The sequence below is a fragment of the Anopheles marshallii genome, chromosome X, assembly GCF_943734725.1.
Source record: "Anopheles marshallii chromosome X, idAnoMarsDA_429_01, whole genome shotgun sequence".
Taxonomy (NCBI): Eukaryota; Metazoa; Arthropoda; class Insecta; order Diptera; family Culicidae; genus Anopheles; species Anopheles marshallii.
This window is the reverse complement of record NC_071325.1, coordinates 14,325,037-14,345,964: the sequence shown is the minus strand read 5'-3', so window position 1 is coordinate 14,345,964 and position 20,928 is coordinate 14,325,037. Positions and strand designations below refer to the sequence as shown.

Sequence of the window (20,928 nt, the reverse complement as noted above, 5' to 3'; positions counted from 1 at the left end):
TCGTTAACATTACGCATTTTTTATCGCAAGTGCTTTATTTTTGTACGCCTCACTTTCAGGCGTCAACGCATGCAAAATGTTTCGCAGAAAAACATAAAGTGTTCGAAACCGGGCGAACAATATTTCGAGCTTAAAACCTCCCCAACCCATCAGCGGGCGCGTCAGCGAGGATGACAGTTCGCGGACGCACGTTCCATTATCCAACGTTGCAAATGTATCTAAGGGGCAAGTTCGTTAAATATTTGCACAGTCTTACCTGTGCCTTACGTCCTCAGGCGGTATTGAGAAGATTTAATGAGACACCATTTTGTTAACGTAATGACTTTCGAGGAATGTTACGCCTTGGCATTGGAGTCGGAGGGTTTGTTAGATTTTGTTTTTTGTAGCGCTTTTTGGAAGAGAAAGGTTGTCTGAATTTCAATTACCAGTGATGGTGTGGGAATAAAGGGAGAATGTTGAGGAGAATTGTTCTTCGTATCAATTAGCGTAAGAAGAGTCTGTTAGTGTGTGCCCATGTACGTCGCTTAATTTTAAAAGCAAATGCATTAAAACAGCTGCATTAAGTTTATAAACAATACATCACCTGCGAGGATATCAACATTTAAATTACGTGTTGAATGGTACCATAAAAAAAATATAATTGACACATTTCAATATCATCCTCGTTCCTTCGTGTTCGCTGCGTAAGCCTTTCGCCAAAACCTTATCATGTCATAGGTCTGATAGTTGTTATCTGGTGGATGTTTCGATGCGTGTTTTTGATTTCTTTGGAAGAACGGCACTGCCTGAAATCGAACCCAAATCAACCTGGTGCCTCGCTGTCTCATCCATCAAGATAACGCACCGCAAATGTAGTTACCTCCGGTGCAGAAAGTCATCCAGCGCTGATCGGAAACCAACGCACTCGAAGGCACACCGTAGTAGTCAAGGTGCATATCGCTAGTGTGGGTTGATCAGTGAAAAAGTGACTACAAGGGGGAAAAAATGCACGTTACATAGTTACCTAGCGTGCTGGTAACACACGATCAACATTGAGCTAAACGTTCGTTCCGCTTGGCTGAACTCGGCAACGCGCAATAAAAAGCGAGTGAAACGTTTTTTTTCTCCCCAGTTTTGTTAGTTCCGAAAATCAAAGCTCCAACTGCAATCAACTCGGTGCTCGGTTATAAGCACTAGCGGAGGCGCCGTCATCAACCTGCTCATCGCAAAAGCAAAGTCATCGCCAATCATGGGTAAATAACGCTTACACAAAGGGAAAGGAGTTGAAGGGGGAGATTGTCGGAAAGGAGATTGAAAATTGGGAATGGGACGTGGTTCAGCATTCGAACGTTAGGAGTTGTCATTTTCCAATAGTTTTCCGCTCGATGGCAATAAATTACGTACGCTTCAACTGCCGCTCCAACGAACGGTAAGACGATGGAACGATGGAGAGAACATAAAAGGGATGGGAAGCAAACATATTTCAATGATTTATAGAACGATAGTACTGAACAGTGTGTAAGGTTTACGCATTGAAAAGGACATAATTGTTCCACCCGCACGTTGTAACTTTCATAAAAAGGCTGAGTAAAGTCCCCAGCTCATTTTCTCTAATTGCGTGTGCTCATTTTGAAGCGATTGGGCTGTGACACACCGTAAGTTCAGGCTTCAATGAACAATATCATGATATCATCATTTTAATGAAAATTATTGATACCAGTATTGTTACGAGAAGTGCAAATTTACATAAAACGTTCTGTAGACTTTGCGTTTTGCGTTTGCAAAAGTATATCAAATATTTTTTTTTTAAACGTTTTACTCAAAAAAAAGGGTTAAAATAGGCCTTTCATCAGGACTAATTCCGTTGGCATAAGATCAAAATCATATATACCCATAAAAAGACATCGGTCTAGACGAGTTAGTTTTTTCTTGTTTCAAGACATCTCATTTGACCGTGATGATTTCTATTAGTGATTGGGCCTATAATATCTGCAACCAGTATTTATTTGTGGAATAAGTTCTGTCCTTGCAAAAGTTTGCCATAAAAACAAAAAGCATAAATGAGCCGTGGTATTGAAGGTTGAGTTATAATTTTCCCAAGACACGGAGAAATAGTAAGTGCTCGACAAATTTCAAAACTATGAACATTTTAAAAATATTTGATAAGCTTAGATGCTTTACAAAGATGCATTTCATATTCTAGGAAAGTAAATATATTGTTAATTACCATTTGTTACAAACGATGATTTATTAAACATAATGCTTTCATACGAATTCTTGAAGAAACTACTTCGACATGGTCGTTTGACCTAGCAGCACTTTGCTCCACATATTCAACCAGTTCTTGCGAATCTAAGCTAGTTCATTCCAGCAGACGATGGAAACTTGGATCAAACTGGGTTTCAAGCTTAAACGATATGAATGTCAAATAAATTCTTTGAATGGAATTCAATGAATAATTCTCATTTCTACAGATCTTTCATAGGGAACTCGAAACACCAGCAGACAGCAGTTCAACGAGTCTCCTAGCTAAGGGCGATATGTTAAGAAAGTTAATAAACAGATACTCGTTACGTTGAATAAGTTGCAAAAACAGAAAGTATGCAATAACCCTGAACGTTTCAAGAATTTATCAACTGCCAGTAGGTGGAGGATACTTCACTCTTTCTGTTTCTTTCAAATTGAATATAACTAGATAATTCTTACTTGCTGACTTCTCCAGCGATACAGCCGCTTCACGGTGGCCTGCTGCAGAAGTCCTCTAAGCTGCTCCTGTTCAAGCGCCGTCGTCTGACAAACCGTAATCCCGGTCTTTCTGGCGCACGCCATTACTCCTCCTCAATTTGGGCCTACCACACCTCTTTTGTCCATGTGGACGACCTTAAAGAACTTTACGGTCTGGGTCTGGTCCGGTGTCATTCTCATAACGTAACCAGCCCACCGGAGCCTGGCGAGTCTAAACCGCTGCACGACAGTAAGTTCTGCGTACAGCTCATAGAGCTCTTCATTGTAGCGGCTCCTTCATTGTATCTTCTTTCATTCGATTCTCAACACCAATGATGTTGTCGATGCTGACTTGACAGACTTGACCCAAGATAGATGGAGTTTTGGACGACTATGAAAGTGCGCTCATCTATTTTTACAATCAATCACCCCTGCGTAAGTTAGGATGTGTTAGCAGGGCTTCTGGTGGTGGCACCATAAACTTGGTTTTTGCTTCGTTAATCTCCAACCCGAGGTTTTCTGTCACCTGCTCAATACTTTGGAAAGCATCTGCTACGTAGAAGAGCCGAAAACTATGGATGTTTATGTCATCAACGTATGCCAGGATCTGGATTGACTTATAGAAGATGGTCGCCGAAGTCTTCACCTCCACGTCCGAGGATGGCCCTCTCCAACCTTTCCATTTTCCAAGATTTGCCACATGGTGAAGATCTGATCAGTAGTTGAATTCTCGATTCGAAATCTCCTCTGATAATTTCCAACTATCTTTTGCACGAATGGGACAAGACTATCTTGCAGTACTAGAGTGAATTCAACACCGTAAAACCCGTTTAGTTGCTGCAGTCTAGCTTATCTGCCTTCTTGTATATGGGGTAGATGATACCAAGATTCCAATCACTTGGCATTGATTCACTACCCCATACCTCAGTAATATATCGACGAATTTTATTTTCTAGTGCTGCACCTCCATTTTTGATTAGTTTGCGTATTATTCCGTCGGTGCCTGGTGACTTACTATTTTTTATCTGCCGGATGGCCTTTCGGGTATCATCAATGCTAGGTGGCAATAGTATGATATTGTCTACTAATGGTGCCTCTAGATGATTGCTAATATCATCTTATATTACCTAATAATAATATCAAAGAGGTCCCACAGCTCTACAACATCTTCAGTATAAGAAATCTATCAAAGGGTTTTGAAACCATGACGTACGTGTTGATAACACCAATCTTTACCTTTTGCACTATAACGCCCATTTTGTGTACGCAACGAAAGACTGAGTGTAAAAAAAACCACCAACACCACTCATCCACTCAATCAACAGCTTTTTGGCACGCCATGTTTGTACGCTTGAATTTTAATACAAAATGACCACACCCTATGCCAATGCGAGGGCCGTGTGTTGCTGCGGAAAACGGAAAACGATACCGTAACAATGTCACTGTGCGTGCACTCGACTCAATAGGTTGGTTGATTGAATCTCCATCTCTCCACCGGTTTGTCGATGCTTGCTATTGCGTAAAACTACCAACCCCGGCCGAGCACATCATGCAAGGGATTCCGGTAGCGTTTGATTCATTTCCATTCCTTCAACTATCGCTTCCGGCAGGCAAGGATATGTGGGTTCCGCACGTTCGAAAATCATCAACAGCATCATTACCGTCTGCCCAGGGTTTTATGCAAGTGCATCGAAGGTTTTCCATATGTCTGCGGCACAATGTCCATGATTACTAGGTTGGGCAGACATCTATAATCAACAGTGTACCGACGCTTTTCAGTGGTGAGGCCTACCATCGCTTGGTGATGGGCTCGCATATTGATAACCTTCCAACTAAGGCACCAATTCTTAAGCCGTTGCGATGGCTACCGAAGGTTTGGTCTCGTATCTTTGCCTCTAGATTTTACATTGCACCGGGTAGGTTTTCGATGTGCTTGGTTTCACTCAATTAAGAAGCCTCGGCAACACAGGAAAGTGTCTGCCCAGTTTGCACGAGCCGGTCCTAATGATCGGATTGCATCAGCCATCGGTCGGAGATGTTGTCTGTTTCCGAAATAAATTTCAATCAAAGATGGGTTACTCCAATATAGGGGACTGGCTTTACTGGTTGCAGCTTTATTTGTCTGCTGCACATTCAAACCCACACACCAGCAGTAAGAAAAACACACACGTCTCCCAGCTGCAAACCCGAGTGACAGTCGGGTTGGAGATGTTTTGCAACTGCGAGGGAACTCCCCAGACCAATTCTGGAAACAAAACCAGGCCACTGCATGCAAACCAATGTCAAGTTCGGGCCTTTGTTCATCTCATTCGATTACGATTTTGTCAAGACTTCTGAGCACGCCGCACCTGCCATCGCTGGTGGAGCTTAGTGGCACGATGTATATATGTATAGTATAGCAGGGCGTTTAGAATTTCAAATGAGCAAACCCTTGCACAAAACCCACCGCTCACTGATGTGGCTTCGCAATCGATCTATTTTATCGCATCGTGTTCGAGAAGTGATTGAACGTCGCCAGTAGATGTGGACGGGCACGTGCGCAATGGTGGGCTATTTCGGGAGGGGTCGTGCGGTTGCTGTAAGCCGCACAACTTATAACCACAAAAAAAACGCTTTTGATGATGATACTTTGTTGATGAAAGGGGGTTTCTTTCTAAACCGTGCTGTCGGATTGAGGTCGATGCGATCTAGATTTACAACTATTTTCGAGCAATGTTCGAGCTCGTTGCATGAGGCGAAAGTAAACGCGCGGAATGTCACGCGTGATATTAAATTACCAGTCGCATGCTGTTAACTATTCCCCTTCACATTACAACGAGGAACGTGGAACCCGCCACAAGGGAAAACAGTACAACGCCACCTACTGCAGCTCGCTTATCCCCAAACCGGATGTTACAAATATTATTTTGGCCTCGTTTTAAAATGCTGCTGTTCCCTCCGGGTGGAAAACTAATTAAAAGCAAAACAAAAACCCAACCCCCCTTAATGCTCGCGCCGTCTTAAGTGATGAATGTGATTGCGAAGCAACATGCGTGCCGTGGAAAATCTTTTTATTATTTTCAATTCGTTTCAAACGGTGGGGAAAGACAATATTTTTCCCCCGGAAAACCGCATTCCAAACGCGGCTTGCAAGCAGGAAAATTAGATTTTTCCAACGGCACATCACCACCCAAGCTTCGATTTGGTTAAACGATTTATTAAAAAGCAAAGCATGTTGTTAGGGGTAATGTAAACGGTTGCAAGTTGGGCGATGGGTCTCACGATTTTCGCTTCATCGCACACAACGTTGCAGCAACCACGTTGTGGGAAATTCGGTACCTACTGAATGCCGGAACCGAATGCAAGTATGCTGCAACCGTACCGGAAGCGTTCGATTTACGAGATCAGGAAGCAACTACACATTCGGTTGGTGGCGTTAGCAAACCACACCACACTCGTGACGACGGTGCAAAGTTGGCGCCCACGAAGAGGGGAAAATTTTGGAAACAGTTTGAAAACACCGCACACCAGTGCGCGTAAAGTCGTACAAGGTTATTAATTATTATCGATTAGCAGTACACGTGTTTGTGTGAAAGTTCCCTGCCGCTTTCCTACCTACAGAAGGAGCAAGTTTATTTCCGGATAATATCGTCCTCATTACTTAGGTAACACACTCCAAATCACATCCACTAATCTGGCTGCGTGTCGGTGTCGGACACGCTATCGGTCCTTGGTTGACCGACGGTCGACATACGGTCTGCTCTTGATGATGACGTGGGAAAGCTTGTAAGCTTACCGTTTGTCTGCTCAAACTCTGGCCGTCCCTGGGATATGGGGTATTACTGAGTGAAAAATCACGTGCCAAAGAGATATTCTTACTCCCCGGCCAACGAATGCTATACTTATTCTACCGATGACGTGTGTTGGGTGCGTTTAGCAGTTTCGCTCGCTTTCCCGAATGACTAACAACTACAGTGTGTGATATGAATATACAGTATATAGTTTTTTTATGCTTAATTACTTAAATACATAAAGAGTACACAAACATGCGCTGTCTTTTACATAGTTACAACTATTTTATATTAAGCTTTTTTTGTTCTGAAATTTATTTTCCACTCATAAATATGTCCCAGTACACAGTTTTATCACGACTGTACGAAATTAAATGGGGATTTTAATGACATTGTGTTATGCTTTATGAATTGTTTAAAAGTTGGCTTTAAAATATATCATTAAAACTATTTTTGTAAATTAACTTATGCATACTTTGAATCACAACATAAAAGTGCGGTTAAATGCGTTTTAAGACTGAATAATTAAACCTGTTATTCGTGTCTTCTGATCAACTAGTTTTCTTATACCAATATTAAAACAAAAGATTAACTTTCTATTAAATTTCAGTTAAACTATATTCGCTCTGTTCTTATAAAAGTTAATTGCGCTTACATGATATCAAGCGCTTTCGTTATGAAAATATTATACAATTAATTTTTAGACGCATAATTTTCTATTGCTGTTTACAATATATGTAGGGTATACGAATTTTTTATAACAATTTCAACACGCTAAACCAACTTTTATATTGTGGGAAATATGGTGCACCCGTACATACTTTTTTTAAGTTATTTAGCGAGCGTATAAGTGGTTTAAAATTATTGTCACAAATGTATTTTTTTTTAACAATTATGGCGTTTTTCCATATTTTGAGGCATGATTATTCATCAGTTAAGCTACAAATCATCATTAAAATCTTCATGGCATTAGTATCTGCTTATACGCAGTGACCAAAATGCTTGTAAATCAAAACTTTAACTATATGGACAGCAGACTTGGATCAATGCTAGTTATGATAAATTTAATGAGATAGTACCACAGTACCCGTTTATTATAGAAAGTAGAGTTTATTTTCTCGTAGTGCTAGAACATTACGTAGTCTAAGAGGGTTTAAGGGACGATCTTAACAACGTTCTTTGGTCTTTAAAGGGGGAATTTACTATGGTATCATCAGCACATGCAAGAGCTACATGTCCTAAAATAAGGTTTAATGACATGACGATAGCGACTTCATAAGAGCTATGATAAAACATAATTTTGTTTTTGGGATATTTTAAACAATTTTATAGAACTAGCTATGAAATTTTGGTTTTTTGTAATTAGAAACCTTCTAAACGGTTTTTGTACGAGTAACTCGCTCGACTAAAACGAATCGAGTTATGTCATGTCTAGCAACAGACAAGGAGGAAATGTTCTTATGTATCCGATAATAAGGCAAAGAGCCATCATAATTAAAATATACAAATAGAACTCGACTCAAACATCCTATACGTCCAAATAGAATAGACCTTTGCTGTGATGAAGAATTATTGACTCGTAATTTAGATTTATTTTCTGACCGCTTTTCCTTCAATGATCGCCAAATTCGAATAAGCTGTGTTAGAAATCATTCCCCGATGAAGGTTTAATAACTCGGAAGCAATACGTAACATCGTAACCCTTCTAATCCCACCATATATAACTATGGCCACTAGTGAATATTTTGATGTGATGTCGGTTATCCTAAATTCTTCAACATAAATTTCCTGGAGCAAAAAGAGTCTTATCTTAGTAATCAAATAAAACAGACATAACCATACGTTTCGCTAACCTAAACCGAGTTCAAGCTATAAAAAGTGGTATCAACTTTTGTAGAACACTGGAAACTTGCTTGTTGATCCCAACAATTTTACTTTTTTTTATCAAGAAGAGCCCAAAAATTTTATAATGCTATAGAACTAAACAACTTTAATACATTTGTATATTGCACGTGTGTGAAAATTTTGAAAAATCATAAAATTATTTTCATTTGTATTAATTATTACGTTGGAAAACAAACACTTAACATTTTTGTCTGATTATTTAAAAATAACATAATGAGCTTATAGTTATGTTATGAACTGTATTCCCATACACGACGTAACTTTTTTCTTCAAACCGTAGAGAAAGCACTAACACTAGTTTTACTCGGTATGAATCATCATGATTAGTTATGAAAATACCCTGCAATTTTTCTAGAACCTTCAGCACCGACCTAGACTTCAGCATTATATTATTAAAGAGAAAGTGTATAGCGAAAGCGCAAGAAAGGGGACGCGCTATTACCCTTTGAACACGTATTAAACGCATTGCACGCGAAACATTATGGCCTGGGGTTTATTAACATTTTTGCCCCTTTTATGCTGCGCAAACCTCTGCCGGAGCCCACGATGATAAATAGTGGGTGCCTTCGGTGGGAAGTAAACATAACGCTCCAGCTAGCGTCGAGACACAAAACACGTATGTTAACAACCACGAAAGACACTCCGGTTTGGCCACAACTTCCCAAGCCGAACCGAACAGTCCTTCGGAAAAACCAATCAAAGGCGTGCAGGTTTGGAAAACTTCGCTCAATCATTCAACGGCTACATTCATTATCAAATTTAATTAAAGTTCAACCCCACCCTACGCTGGGGTCGGACAGCTGGGTTGTGTTGTCGTTAATTCCCATACCCGAGATGCGGGAGCGGTTCTTTAAGTTCACCAATTAGCAAACTTCACTAGCCGTTGCGTTCACCCACCCACGGGTCGCACACGGTACGACATGGAAAAATGCGTTTGTAGGTGTGTGTGAGTGTGTTTGAAGATTTTTCCCGTACCAAATACGGTTCATTTAATCGAAAACGATATTTGCGCTACGCAATGTCAGGTGGAGAGCAAAATGCTCCTCGTAATAACTTCGCGTCGAAATACAGGCTAAGTACGGTTACGAGTCGATGGCGCAAATATTTACTCCAATTTTGACTTTTACCTTTTTCAAAGGAGAACCCCAAAGGAGTGCAGTAGTGCTAGTGAGGTGGGAAGGTAGGAACGGGAGGAGGTATGATGGTGAATACCTCTGCTCAGAAAAACGCTGCTCCAAAAGATCGATTTCGCACAGGATAAAGCATTCCTTGCTATTCGGCTATATGGCACGGTAAACGTTAAACCCCGTGCCGGTCCGTATGGGGTGAGAAAATGTTCCACCCCATACCACCGTTAAACCAACCAGTGTTCGCACGTGCTCCCGCGTGCCGTGAGGTACGGTGACGATGTTTGCCTCAGGAGTGCGAAATTAGTTTGCACGGCCGCTTGTTACCGATCGAATTGCAATGCGCGTAGCCTACCTTCCAGGCGTGTATGCGCTTCAATGACGATTGATGAGTCACGCTGTAGTGATGGGAGATTCGGAGTGGATTCATGTATCAACTCCGACTACGAAAATGAAAAACCGGATTCACATTCGAAAAAAAATCCGGTATCGACTTTGGATTACTTCGGAGCCGACTCGGGATATAACTCTTGATTATCCCGGAGGCGACTCCGTATTTGACTCCTGCTTACTCCGCAGTTGACTCCAGATAGATCCAGAGATGATTCGGGATTTGATTCCTGATTAATCCGCAGTTGGCTCCAAATTTGACTCAATATACAGGATTTGACTTCGGAATTTCACTCTAGTTAACTCCGGAGTCGACTCCGAATTTGAATTAGGAATACTGGGGAGTGAACACGGGAGTCATCACCGGAGTCGAATTTGGTGTTTACTCCGGTGTTTACCCCAATGCTAGCTCTGGTGTTTACTCCAGTATTAGCTTCGGTGATAATTGCTAAATATTCAATCAATCAACGCGGAGGATCAGATTGTATACCAAAGTTTTTAGCTTTTCTGCGGAGTTTCAAACAATGTTAAAATGAACTTCTCCCGTTTTTCCATAGTTTGCAGCATTTTTCTACATATTTTTTCATAGTTTACCTATGAATTTTCTACAAGTTTTTGTGTAGTTTTTTTATTTCTCATACACTATTAGGATTTTTCATAGTATTCGAATGGTTTTTAGTTTCTCAAGTAGTAGTAGTATGTATTCCAACCGGAGATTCTGGTGATTTTTAGTGTAAATTACTGATAGAGTTTAGAGTAGAGTTTAAATTTTGCATAGCTTTCCACTGGTATTTCAGAACTATTATTCTAGGATGGAAATTCTCAGTTTTCTAGCAAACTTTTAAAATCTACCAACAATGATTTTTACCAGTAAATCCTTGTTATTTCGTGGTTTGTCCTGATGGGATGATAGAGTAGTTTCCCAGCGTTTTTTTTCTATAAGTTTCTTGGAGCTTCTTGTGGTTAGCAAAAAGACCATCCAACCGAGGGCAAATGAAGTCAACGTAAGTCAGAAATGCTAGGCCCATCCCATTTCTCTATTCCCAATGAGGTATTAGCGCCACTAAAAAAGAAAACTGTCTGAGTGGTACAGACATGCAAATTGACGAGTTTGAAGCGCTCGCTCTCAACCGAATGTTGGGTGAAATCGTCGAACTGTCGAACCAGGATCTGTGGATTGGAATTTTCCCAACACTAGTGCACACCCTCAAAATCAGTGTGGTTTTTGGGGTCTGGGTTGAGTAGTGCGTGTATGTGTGTTGTGGAGCAAAGGGTGGAGTATAATTAATCGCAATTCGCGAAACGCCTCGATGGTGTCGATATCGAGTATCCAGCGAAAAGCCATCAACAAACGACGTTAGTGGCGTGTCGTGTGACGTACGCTCGACCTGCAGCGACCGCTCGAATCACCGGCACCCGGCGTGTGTGTGAGTGTGTGAGGCGGTGTGGTTACAGATGAGTTACTTCGCCCGTTAACGCAGCAGTAGCAGCACGATGGGCCTTTGAACTTGCGCGGCAAACGGTTGGTTTGGTTTCAGCCCGGCATCAGAGAAGAAAGGATCGCAAGACGCGGTGATAATTAATTCCATCAGGAGCACACCAAACGCTAGCTTCCATTTACTGGGTGTCATCCGTAAGCCGGGTGGTTGGGATGGTGAATTTCTTTATTTATTCATACGCCGAACACTGGCGTGGTGATCGCAGCAATGTCTGGCGGACAAGTTGCCGACCCGTCCGCACCGATCGTGTGACAGCTCGTCGTTACTCAGCAATACCAGCAACCGAATGTCAATCAAAACGTTCTGTGCCATATTGTGCGGGGCGAAAAATCCTCCCCGCCCTGGTCCTTGGATGGATTGCATCGGCATTTCGATGGGTATGCTGCGTACGGAGCAGGTTCATAAATTTTGACTACCGCATAATTACGTTCCTTCCCAGTGGCACAATCTCGGCAACTCCAGGAGGGGAAGAAGCTGTACGGAGGAAGGAAAAAAACAGTTTCCTTTCGCTGGAGGCCACCCATTACCAGCGTTGGGATGGAGAAACATGAAAATCTCATCGTGCTAGTGCGGCTCGGACGAGGTAACGAGTGGTCACAACATGAAAAACAACAGAAACCTTGCTTGGAGAATGTCCTGCTTTCGGACAACGGCCATTAACCGACCGACGGTGTCGGTTCACATGAATGCTTAATGAAACATTGCCCGACGCGCGACGGTTAACGGTCAGAAAGGGGCGAGAAACATATGGTCTTCAATTAAATTGTTCCGAAAGCGAAATATAACACCGGTGAAGTAGTAGATGATATGGTCGATATGAACGTCTTTTGTAGCAGGAGCTGTATCAATTGTGCAGTTTTTTTTTATTTATATGAGGTTCTATAAATATATTGGTAGCCTAGCCTTACTGTGTTCTATCTCGGGAAATATAGACATTCAGGATGGAAGTCCTGATAGTCTCAATCATCCTATGGTAAATAAATGACATCTGAAGGAAATCAAACGACACCCGGGGCGAGCTAAATGGCGTCATCAAATCGGCACCATTTTCTACCCATCGTCACGATGCAAGCCTGTCGTATAAAGCGCCAAATGGACGTGATGTGGCTGAAGGATGTGTGTTTCGGTATGGCGTTTCATTAAATCTGGTTACGGGTAGTAACACGCTTCAAACACTACATCATCCATGGTGGACATCGTTATACGCCACTGACGTAACGTTTTCCGATGGCCTTGTTAACCTCCGCGGGTGAGCGCCCATCTAGCGCGACAATATCGCTCCCAGAGAAAGCACACCGCACCGCAGCTGAGGCCGGCACCGAGCAACATAAACGGTAGCAGCAAGTGATCCAACCGGAGTGTCACCTGCCTTCCACTTCCCGGACGACCGCTACGGATGTACCGCGCGTGTACCTTAAGCGCCCGGTTCATGGCAAGCAGATGGGCGGCATCTCGTTGCCATTTCGCGTATAGGCCGTGCTGCAGAAAGTGTAGTATATGGTCGTTGGCGGCACGGTACAGTGGGGAACCGCGCGGATAAAGGTAGGCGAGCGTGTAGCTCCGGGGACATTCGCGCAATCGATGCAACCGTGCGATACCGTTCGTATTCAGGTGCTTGGTGGATAGCCGCACAAAGTCCTGGTTGCGGATGAGGCCAGCCGTCAAGCCGGCCAGCACACCGTAGGTCGACGTCTGGGAGGTTCTATGTTCGATAACGAGCCGTTGCTTGAGATTACCGATCGTGCTCCCAGGTCGTTCCGTGCCGAACACGTCCACAATGAGCGCTGGTGCGGTGACCGTGATCGTGAGTCCGCTCGCATCCAGTTCCGCGAGTGTGTCCAAGTTTTTCATGGACGTAGGCGTTGTGTAAACTTCGACTAGAGAACCCTGTAAGACATACAAGAAATTATTCTCTCGGTTTAAATGATTTATTCAAAACTCACTATTAAAAGGAGTAATATTGAAGGAAAATAACACTATGATGGTATCCTGAAATACGAGGCTCTTAGTTAACATTTTCTTTAACATGAGCATCTCAGCTGAGAACTCAGTCGCAGTGGTAGTTTCTAGTTTTGAGTGAGTCATATTCATGAAACATATTGAGCCAATTTTAATCTCTTTTCCAAAGAAGTCTTATAACTATGTTTCCATGGAGGTTTATGAATATCAGAGGGTACATGGGTCTACAAGGATTTGTAATTAAAAAAAATCTTCTCCAGATTTAATTGACTCCTCACTAAAGATTAATATGAATGACTCTTCTAAAATGATTCATTAAGCACCATAGTATTTTTACTCAGTTTTGGTTTGAGGTGACGGAAATCATTAAACCCTTGGAGAGCTTTGGAAGCAGCTTTGCAACATCGTGATATTTCCAAGTAATATTGATCAAACCTAGTTAAGTTTTACAACTCCAATGAAGAAGCTATGTCTTGTGGTTGTAGCTAGAAATGAGAAAATTAATTCCATAATTAATTAATTTTAAAATATTTTTTGAGATGATGAGAAAGATGTGAACTCTTCGAGAAACGGTGACAAACGCTAACAATCGGATAGTTACACGATCTATAATCGCAGCAGTGGCAAATTAGTTTGGTAGAGGAACCAAAGATAGGAGACACTGTCGCTACAAGTGGAAGATATTAGTAATGTGGGGAAAAGAACTTATCGTACATCGAAATTGTTCAGTGAATCACGTCTAAGTTATTTCCGCAATATCCCTAACGGGAGGAAGAATCAAACCACCAACAGCAGCAAAAAGTTATCGAACGAATTGAACTTTTAACTCCACGTATCACTGTACATGCACTATGTATTCTATTCATGTATATAAAGAATTGCATATACGCGGGCATCTTTTCAAACAACGCCAACCAGGTATATAATAAGCCCTACATGCTAGTCTTTTTTCAACTGTACCTTTATTAAACACAACCGCTCAGAACCTATTAGCTGTCGGGAATTAGACATTGATGAGGAGTCGTCGGTAGAATTCTTCATTTTACAACTCACTCACCTGGAAGGCGCCGGTTATCGTGAGTCCCCAGATCAAACCGAACGCCACGAACAGCTTCTGATGTGCGGTCGTCCGATGGAAACCGTTCGTCGGGGCGGTCAGCAGTGCTCCCACGATCTGTCCCACCATCCCAGTTCGGTCCAGTTCCTGCGGTCGTTCTGGAAAGAGCCGTACTGGGTAGTATTTTTTTAATGCGCACACCGAGCTACCATGAGGTTGGTTTGTGTTTGAGCTAACCTTGATGGTAGGTGTGATTCAGTCCGTGTGTTGGGTGATTCCGGCTTGGGATGGCCGGGTGGCGTACGGCAATGTACTGTGCCAGGGCTAGGTAGCATAGGCTCACCAGCACGACCGTACTCCAAACGATGATCCAAAGCGACGGTGTGAAGCAGCGAAAAATGAGCAACCATTCCGGCAGCTGAGAAACGAGCGGAGCCAGTTGGGGAAAAAGAACATTCATCGTTAACTGACCCGTAATTTACGCACAGTGGACCGTTTGTTGAGATTTAAATAAAAACACGACCTTTAATAACTGTGGTAGAAGAAACAAAGCCTGCCATTAAATAAATAACCAGGGCTTTATGTGAGCATAGTTGCCATATCAAGTTGTAAATTAGTAGCGGTACTTCCGAACATTCAACAATTCAGGCCCTAACAAGTTATTGAACGAATTTGATCATTGTGCTATTACGCAGTTTCAGCATGCGTCAGAGGAATTCTAACCTTACTCAACACACCACCGAGCGTGTACCGACATTCAACTTCCTTTCAGTGCTCCGATCCGTACGGGGCTTCTTAATGCCCCCTTCCAATAGAATCCTCGCGACGGGCGAAACAAAATCACCCGACGGCGGGGAAAAATCAATCCCGTTCGTATCGGTCGGTTTGTTTTCTTTTCATTTTTGACCTGTTCCTCGCCAGTTCCACTCCACAAGGGCGGCAATCGGTCGTCATCGTTCGATCGGCAACGAATCGATGGGGCATTTGTATGGTTAATGTGTGTGTGTGTCGGTGTGGATGGTTTGAAAATTTTAAATTCCTTGCTTTAAGTCCTCAGTATCTTCATTCCCTTCCGATCATAGCACTTTTCAACCACTTCTGACGACCGTATCGTTAGACGCTGTGCTTTGCTTCCGGGATGTCTGAGAGTCGATGGAGAATGTGGCATAGAGACGTACAGTTTGCGATCGTGGTCGTTGCTTAAAGTCGTTCCTACTCGTCAACCCACAGCTTGCTAAAGAATACCTCCACCCTCCCTTTATCTATCTCTTTCAGTCCCACAATCCCATTCCCTTGTACCACGACAAAGGGGTAGGCACATTCACAAATCTCGATGATTCAATGAGTGCGCTCTCTGAGTACGCCCGAAGCAGTTGATTCCTGGTCGAAACCGCAGCAATCTGGGATGGCTCAATGTGGACGTTCACTACACTTTCGTCCTGTTTTTAGCCCGTACCGCCACCCTATTCTCCCACCCATTTACCTTACCGTTTTAACCCGCCGGCTCAATATTAGTTCGAGCCAACTTCTACGAAACGAGAGGATTAAAGCCCGATCGCAATCGGGCCGTGTGGTACACTCGAACAGGCAAAGGTAGAAATAGTGACGATGGGTGTGCATTTGTGTGCTTGTGTATGTTGCCCAGTGCGTTTGGTATGAACAGCGGTCCGAATGGAACGGAAATGAAAACTGAACGAACGATGGAAATCCGTTTATTTTCCATTTTCATCCCCAGTGACGTTGTGTAGCGCGATATTAACAAACGGCACGTTACGTACGACCGAAGGGCTTAAGAACGGTCAACAATTCGTCTCGTGCTAGTCTCCATTTTTCCCCTCTCCACACACACGCATACACTACGAGTAAGACGGCAGCTTAGTGTGCGTACGTTTTGCTTAAAGTCGTTGATCCAACCTCAATCAAACACAGGACGTGTGGAATGGAGGGCAAAGCGGTGCAGGACGCAATGCGCCTGACGGGTATGCAATCTTCTGTCTAGTGTTGGTGCATGCAAAATTAACCATTCCTGCCAGTAGGTTGTATGCCTGTTAAGCAGCTTACCGGGGTTGGGTGGTGGGTGGAGGGGGTGCGGGGGTAAGTTTCTTAAGATGCTTGGTTAATGATACCATCGCATTGATCCGGTATTGGGGATTAGCGGGCTCTACACTCACCATACCGGCCGCCCGGACGAACACGCACAGGCTGTCCTGGTAAACACCCGCACTGAACTGCAACTCGCGCGTCTCGTAATCCTTCAGGAAGTACACGTTCAGGGACAGCCAGGATTCGCGCGTCAATAGCCGTCCCAGCACGCCCGTAAACGTACCGTTCGCCATCTTGAATCCAAAGTTTGCCCGCGTGTGGTACACCCGGGGCGTGAAGTTCATCCGGATGGCAAGTTCACGCACCGCATTCACATCCGCCCCAAATAGTATGTCCAGCAGTCCGCCGGACGTGTTTGTAGCATTGGGATGTACCGTCGGGAAGGTCCTTGGCATCATGTCGATGTCCTGCCGCCGGTAGGCCATTGCCGCTTCAAATCCATAGATGTCGACTGGCATTCCCTGAAGGTTCATGTGCCGTCCGAAACGCACCAGATCGGTCGGTAGCGATCGGTTCAGTTCGGCCACGGTGTAAAAGATGCCCCATGTCGCGGAACCGGTGAAGGGTGAAGGTGCCGACGCATTCATCGCGAAAAGATCGAACAGTCCGACCGAGATCGCTCCGGGCTTTGTGGAGCAGCGGTACCAAATGGTAGCAGTCCGGATGATGTGTTCCGTCTGCCAGAGGATGGACAGTATTGAGCCCGCGTTGTGTAGGTCTTCTTCAGCTGGACACTCACCAGAGGGTGATCTATTAGCGAGTAAAATTAATTTTAGTGCCAACGGGAAGGCACGACCAATCGATGGCAGTAGAATATCCGAGGTTGTTAGATGCGGGTGCAGCATAATCAACACGATGCAACTAGAATCGTTACCCGCCGTTAACTTGATGGAGGTGACCGCGTTGGCAATGTTATCCTCCGCATCCACCCTAAACACCACCCGTAAAGCAAGCGTCGGTTGTGTGAAAGCTTCGATTACCAATGAAAGGATGTCGGCATCTCCGTTCTCATCTGCCGCGGTACACAGCTGCAGGAACACGATCAGCAGTCCCTGTTCGGTGCAAGGATCTTGCACCAACCTCACAAACCGTCGCTCGAGAACAATCAAGCGCTCGCGAATATTGGCGTCCGCATCGAGACTGTTCGGCGTGCGGGAAATTAAATCAACACCCGCCAGATTTCGGCTCGTTGATTCGCCACACAGCGGATCAACAGCGGCGGAGAGCAGCAGCAACAGCGGCAGCAGACAGCACGGCACAACCGCTTCCGGCATCGTCCGGAAAGCGACTGGTCGACTAAAGCGCAAACCCAACGCATCCAACCCCTATCTCCGCAAAGCCAAACGAAACTGATTTATTTATTTCGCTTGGAACGGAAACGATCGGCCCAAACGAGACACCCGCGTCCGGAGCTGCGGCTCCCTCATCGGCGTCCGGTGAAAGATTGATGGTTTATTTTTCTGTCATCTAGAAATGCGTTGGGACCTCTCGCAAGGAAATCTTCACGTGTCCCGAGTACCTTTTATCTCGCAGCAAGCACCGCTGATGAATGCCGACCGAATCCCGGGCACCAGGTCGGTATTATTTGTTTGTCCGCCGGGTCGCACTACACACCGGCACCGTGACTGCTTTTGTCCTTTTGTGTTCTTTGTTTCGTTTTGTTTTGTTTTGGAGGTCACCTCATGGTTTCATTCTCTCTTGTCAACCCCTTGAATGGTAAGGGTTTGTTGATTCTGTTAGAGGACCCCCAAATGAATGAGCTTGCCGCTGACAACGAGTCAGGGAGAGAAAGATACAAAATTGGGTTTTTAGATTTCTCTAACCTTTCGAGACTGCCGAATGGACAAAGGTGTTTTTTTTTCACCGCTGCTCATTCCTTCCCCTTCTTGACAGGTTATCTTATAGCATTACCTGTCACCTGTGGTATTGACCGAACCGGGGAACAAACCCGGCAACCAACATCATCATCGCTGTCATCGTTAATCAATGTCGAACGCTTTGACCAGGGGTCGTGCAAAAATGGCAGGCAAAAGAAAACACTAGCATCAACAAACGATGACATTTCCAACAATAGTGCCAGCGCACCTACTAATACTCGGCCCCGAGTCCCCGCGATTGTCCCCGGATGTCCATGTGCTGGGGCTATAGCAAGTTATATCTAGTAACTGCTAGAACGGCAACCTAGGTGTGCGTATGTGCCGAATCGAACATCTAAAATCTTGCTGCTGTCGTACTGCATCCCAACACTAACGTCCAGGTCCAAACCATCGGGGTTGATGACCCATTTCGCTATCGCTTTTCGTGCATCTCAATATTGTTTATCTGCCACCGAAGGTTACGAACTGGTGAGGGCCGGAAGATGTTTTCCCTGATTCTTGTTTTTTGTTCATGCCCAACAAATGGCTCGGTCACTCGGTTCACTGTCGCAGCTCGTTTTGGGAGATAAGAAGTTCTCGCATCGCCACTAATGCCAGCGTGCTGGAGGCTCTCCGTTATGGATATCGTGTGCGGCGCAGCGGTACTGTTGATTCAAAACGGTCAACGCACAACTGAATTGTGCCAGTGTTCCACTCCGCAAGCGCTGGCTGTGAAGGCTACTTGACCTTTACGTCTTGCGATAACTTCCTTACGAAACTATTCGCCCTAAGGACATATTCATCCGAGAACGTTCCACCGCTCCTTTACTGATTGAATCGTTTTCGATTGTTTTGTTCAGCAGCGCCCACCCCCGCTTTTGATGAACCATTCTCAACCAAAGTTTCAATCGAAGTTGCTCGCCACTCATCCACCTGGAACCGAGACGAATAATGCTTGGGAGAGATTTCTGCAAGATTCAATTAGGGTAATGGATGCGAAAGCGGACCATCGTGCAAAGCATCGTCAGCGTTTGTTTCCGGTTAGATCCCAGGTGAAGATGATACCGCCCAACAACTCCGCGTGCATCGTGCCGCCTGATGAAGTCAGCAGAATCACCTCCGCATCGGAAGGCACCGGTTGCGGCGGGATTTCGCTCGTCGGTCAATCCCTTTCCTTTCCCACCAGAACCCGACGCGAATTGCCCTAGGTTATCGAACCGCAACCGTTAGCGTGCCAGCGATTACGGTGAAGTCTTCCTTGATGACATCCTTTGCATACACTGGTGGTCGTTTGACGTACCAAAACCCAACGGAGGGAGCTTTTCCAAATCTTGCAAAGCTTTCCTTCAAACATGGGTTAGTTGAAAACACCTACTTGCACAGTACAGGAAACTCACGGAAATTAGTTTTGACCGGAGAGTAGCTTCGGGGATGTGGCTTGAACCACTGGAAAGACGAAAGATAATCGAATGCCAACTCTGGAACGAACGTTGAAAGTGTTGATCGTGTTGGCATGGTTGGGCGTGGTGTGGTGGTCGTTTTGTGGCCGATAGCCCCGTTCCCCCGATTTTGGAATGCTTAGAAAAAAACACGGAATACTCGCCTAGAAGCGGTAGTGAAACTTAAAGATTCTCGATTCTTGAAATGTCCTTCAACGCAAGGATTTCAATCAGGAAATCAATCGAATAAATTGGCTTCATTATGGTTTATGTTTCATTTAATTCCGCTCGGTTCTTTAGCGAATGGAAAAACATGACAAAAGTAACTTGTAAGCATCGCATTCTGTACTTTAACCAACTTTTTTTTTGCATCAACGGAAAAACACTAGAACGATCATAAATAATGCACGTTATATGTGCACGCCCTCTGTTGGGAAAAGTTCACTGGTCGGCTGTTCTCAAATACCTCCAAACATCAATAGCAACAAGCAACAATTGCAATCACATTTATCATGTTTAGATGAACAGTTTGCCTGATGTGTCCACCCCTCCCCACCCCCACGTGTGTTGTGGGTGTGTGAGAAAAGCGGAAAACTTTTCACATTTTGCCAGCGAACGCTACTACTGTCCCGAGCGCTCGGTCGTAACAATAATGCCAAACGGTCCACTTCACAGCCGGTCCATGTAATGCCTACTTCCTCATTATCCTTCAACCAATATCCATCCACCCCCCTTTCTCTTCGTTCATCCCCGTTTCACCTCTCCCGTGGCAAAGGGGTGGTAAACTCTACACACTCGAATGCGCTATTTGCTTTACGCTGTGCGCGTACGTTCAGAGCGGTGCTTCCGTGCAAACGGTCACCGAAAAACAAACCACTTGCTTTAAATGGAAAAGTCTTTTCTGCCTCTCACTCCTTCACGCACACACACACACACACCTCCCACCCTTATAGCACGCCTTTCATCCTTTCATCCCGTTTTTGTTGATCCTCAGGAAAAACAGTTACGATTGCATTTGTTCAGCATTTTCTTTTTTTTCTCACCAAGCTGCGAGAGCAACGTTTTGTTTCCAAATTTACCCTCTCATACCCCCCCCCCCCCCCCACCTTCATTTCCCTTC

At 44.3% G+C, this 20,928-nt stretch overlaps 2 protein-coding genes across 2 annotated transcripts in view; one reads left to right on the top strand and one right to left on the bottom strand.

Moving 5' to 3' along the window:
- Positions 1–12,630: 12,630 nt before the first annotated feature.
- Positions 12,631–17,787, bottom strand: LOC128710403 (uncharacterized). The gene is made up of 4 exons (XM_053805460.1): positions 16,582–17,787; positions 14,715–14,828; positions 14,411–14,647; positions 12,631–13,281 (listed from the first exon to the last, which is right to left on the bottom strand). Exons 1-4 carry the CDS (start codon positions 17,785–17,787, stop codon positions 12,631–12,633), a joined length of 2,208 nt encoding a protein of 735 aa, XP_053661435.1.
- A 1,934-nt stretch (positions 17,788–19,721) lies between these two features.
- LOC128710392 (uncharacterized) overlaps positions 19,722–20,928 on the top strand; it is a 49,366-nt gene continuing 48,159 nt past the window's right edge. The window contains exon 1 of the mRNA XM_053805449.1: positions 19,722–19,725. Within this exon, the coding sequence (XP_053661424.1) occupies positions 19,722–19,725 (4 nt within the window). The remainder of the gene's footprint in view (positions 19,726–20,928) is intronic.

What these genes read in the sequence shown, in the direction of transcription:
- LOC128710403 (XM_053805460.1), bottom strand. Translation starts at nt 17,787, where the DNA reads ATGCCGGAAGCGGTTGTGCCGTGCTGTCTGCTGCCGCTGTTGCTGCTG. An exon ending in TCGTCCGGGCGGCCGGTATG is followed by an intron (nt 14,829 to 16,581) that starts GTGAGTGTAGAG and finishes CTCGTTTCTCAG; the next exon opens with CTGCCGGAATGGTTGCTCAT. An exon ending in CGATAACCGGCGCCTTCCAG is followed by an intron (nt 13,282 to 14,410) that starts GTGAGTGAGTTG and finishes TATGTCTTACAG; the next exon opens with GGTTCTCTAGTCGAAGTTTA.